At 36.8% G+C, this 3850-nt stretch overlaps 1 protein-coding gene across 1 annotated transcript; it reads right to left on the minus strand.

Moving 5' to 3' along the window:
* Nucleotides 1–1534: 1534 nt before the first annotated feature.
* On the minus strand, nucleotides 1535–3850 carry LOC307174525 (endonuclease domain-containing 1 protein-like; the record flags this gene model as incomplete). The annotated part of the gene is made up of 2 exons (XM_079898388.1): nucleotides 3455–3850; nucleotides 1535–2164 (listed from the first exon to the last, which is right to left on the minus strand). Exons 1-2 carry the CDS (start codon nucleotides 3752–3754, stop codon nucleotides 1535–1537), a joined length of 930 nt encoding a protein of 309 aa, XP_079754514.1. The 5' UTR covers nucleotides 3755–3850.

Consider the following 3850-nt stretch of genomic DNA (forward strand, 5'->3'; position numbering starts at 1 on the left):
GTAAGTTGACTGTCTGACAAATACACAAATTAAATGTTAAACTATTGCATACTACTTGTATACTATTGCAACTACACTCCAGTCAGCTCACAGTAATGTGAATGTGAGATAAAATTTACTACACTGGCTCTCACATTGGGGCTTGTGGATTACCAGGTAAAAATAGAAAATGTTAACAAAATGAGTATATATGTGTTATTTAGGGAACATATATATGGTTTAATTATAATATATTACACTAAGCATTTGCTATTGACAATTCTCTTTAAATTCAACATATATAATTATATACAACTATTATATTAAATGTTTGGAATTGAACTGTGTTATGCTTGTTCAGAGATTATTTGTATAGTTATCTTAAATACATAGAACACTACAACTCCTCTATCTCTCCCTAGTTTTACTTACTCGATTAACCTTGTACCTCATGCTGGCCCTTACAATACCGGCAAGTGAACCAGCATCTAAGCTGCACTGTTCATGTCCAGATTTAGTTGTTCTCTCTTCGATCTATGGTTTTTCTATCGTCTAAGAAAAAGGACATGGAAATTGATACGGCCATAGCTAACGTTAACTGCTTCTGAGATGGTTAAAGCGCGTTTTTTTTTCCTGGCGAATTAGCAAATGGTATGCAAACATACAATCAAACATAATACAGTGAAAGATAATCTTTAAAGTTTATTTGGGGCACAATGATCAGGCATAATAATCTTAATCACAAAGAAAATAATATTAAGGTTTATATAAACTAACAAAATAATAAACGAATAAATAAAACATTAACAAAAGATTTAAAAAATCTCAGAGAGGCACGCATAAACAAAATTAGTTTCTAACATTTTTTGAAAAACAGAATGGGCAATATTTCTCATGAAAAATTGGATAAGTGTTCATACCATAGACTGTAAAAATAGGTTCATACACAGCGCAGATCATAATGAGCGAGCGAGTGAGTTTGAGGAAGCTTGATGATGACGTTGATCCGCGACCACGGTGTGCTGTAGTCCGTTGATAGCCTACCGTTAGCATTTTATATCCGACGGCTTTATTTAGGCTTCAAAATGTATGCATTTTGGATTAACTTGTAAAGATTATCTTGATAGACAAAACGTGTAAGGGTCACAACTCTTTGTTGAACACAGATCTTATTTTTTGCGATTTTCCAAAAGTCTATGGGGAAAATGCATTGCTTTTTGATCGAGGGAACCCATGCGCCGCTAACTTCCGGGTTGGCCTACAAAGTGACGTCATTACTTCGGCACTCTATTGACGCTAGACTTCGGGACCGTGTGCTTTTCTCTCTTTTTTGCGTTTTTAAAGGTATTGTGTTAGGCCTACTTTTGTGTCTATTTTCAGAATAAACGAATAATAAAAAATGTTTAAATGTAAATAACACTGATATATAAGCGAAAATGGACTGTAAAAATATAAAGGCACATAAGGCTACAGTATTCTTTAAATATGTCATTAGCTCAATTTAACGGGCTTGAACTCCCTGTTTCATTGATTGTATTAATAATTTTTTTAATAATCACCATCCCCAACAATCATCCGCAAAAATAGAAACTCTCTGTGGAGTTCCTGAGAGCTCACTGTAGAGTCTGCTGAGCTGAACATTTAGGTCTGGGACAAGAATCAGGTGTGAGTCACTGATCGGGTCTATGTCAGACTCTCCTGGCCGGTTCTCTGCTATATAGCCGAAGGAGAAAGTCTTACTGTTATCAGTGAGGTGTTTATAACAAACAGCCGTCCAGACGTGAGAGGGCACCGTCACCCTTCCAGGCTCTCCAGAGACTTTCTTCTGTGGTATTCGTAGAGTTGCGTTAGGTACCGTACCTGTGACAATGTAGGCTGTTGCTGAACGACCATCTTTTGAATAGTACAGCATGTATAGTATATTCCTCAAATATCTCTCCCACTTAAACCAGTTGATACGGTTGAAACACGGGTTCATCGGTGCGGCATTGGTCAGTGTGAACGTTGCATTACGGCCATCACCGCAGTTGAAGCTGTTGGGGTTCAGGTGTCCACGGTCATAATCGGTACCCGTGTAGTCACTGCTCATGGCTTGACTTCTTTTAATACGGCCTTCATCTAGTCCAAGGCTTCTCAAGTCTCTCTTAGTCTCACGGACCATATTTCTTTGTGGGTAATCTGAAATCTACAGAATAAATGATATGGTTAGTTTGATGTTGACCACTTCTCTTGTGGAAAAAAGTTCTGTTCTTTCTGCTTACTTTGTCTCTTTTAGTGGACATTTTCAATGTTTGCTGTACAATTACAGGGTTAGGGTTAGAACATTTAAAAAGTCTTAAATTAGATAAAAAAAAAATGTAAGGCCATAAAAAAGTCTTATTTTTACCTATGAAAGGTCTTACATTTTCGATGGCATCTACTTTCTAATCTAATTAGCGTACGTATTCTTTTTTATTATTCTATCTTTGTAGATTGCTTGTTCATGTGACAATTCGCGTCAGCATATTAGCCTCCGCGCGAGAGGAGAGAGGGAGAAGAGAGTTGGTAAATGTCAGTTCAGCTGTAAGTTCACAACAGTAGACACAATATTGTCAGTATTGTTTGTTTTCCCTTTATTTTGCCAACGAGAATTTCAAAATCAAACCGTAGCAGAGTCGAACAGACCGATGATGTTTTTGACTGAAATCCGCGTTTTGAACGAATAATTTTAACGATTCAATGCACAACAGAAATAATTTAATATTTAAATATTGAATAAAAAAAACAAAACAAATCTCATAGCTTTATTTATGCAATTGTAAATGGAGTTTAAATGTATTAATGCCAGTTCTGACGCCGCTTCTGTGTCACCTCTGCACTGCAAAGATGGATTTTGATTTAATCAATGGATTTTAGTTAGTATTCTAATAATATAATTGAATATCTAATACAATTCAATTGCAATGTTAGAATGTGATATGAAAGGTGATGCATACCTCTAAATAAGTTTAGAAAAATGTCCATATATAATATAATAATAATAATAATAATGCCCCTGGAAATCAATTTAAGCTGGCAAATATTGCCCTTTAATAAAAAATGTTAATTTCTGTCACTGCTGTGAACAGACCTCTGGATAAGATATGACTAATATGAATATCTTCGTGAGTCAGCTGTCAACAACAGGCCTAAACCAGCCATGGTACCAGTGCAAAACACAATCAGTAAAATATCATCTAATTATTATCAACAAAACGTTGAAAATATCGAGATATATTTTTGCCAATATTGCGCACTCCTAATGTACAGTACTCATTCATTTTTTTCAGGTCTTAAAAAGCCTTCAATTTGACTTTAAAAAGTGTGCAGCAACCCTGGATTACTGTATTTGCAATGGCAGAACAGAATGAAGACCAATAATTAGATTAACAGAACTGCTTCTAATGGAAAAACTGCTAATAATGTGTTTTGTTAGAGAACAGAAGCACATAGTCACCTGTGGCTCGACGTGCCAGCTTTCTGACCTTCCACGGGCGTTCTCGCATTTAGGATCAAACACGTAGGGATCAAACACGTAGGCACTGTAGAGGGGAATCTTGTGGTATGTTGAGTACAGCGTAGCGTAGTAGTAGGATTGACCATACACCTGACAGATTTTCTTGGCAGTCTGATCCATTCCTCTTGGTTCTGTGTTTTTGTAGAAAAACTCTCTACACCCATTAAAGTCCTTGACCACTTTTGCGTGAGCACTGAATGCTGTCAGCACAGCACAGGTGAGCAGACCCAGAGCAAACATGGTGTGACGCTGGTCTCGTGTTGTAGAGACAGCAGAAGCACAGCCGCTTTAAATACAGTCTCAGTCAGAGATGAGGTGGTGGGTGGGACTGACATT

Source organism: Squalius cephalus (assembly GCF_949319135.1).
Source record: "Squalius cephalus genome assembly, chromosome: 17".
Lineage (NCBI taxonomy): Eukaryota > Metazoa > Chordata > Actinopteri > Cypriniformes > Leuciscidae > Squalius > Squalius cephalus.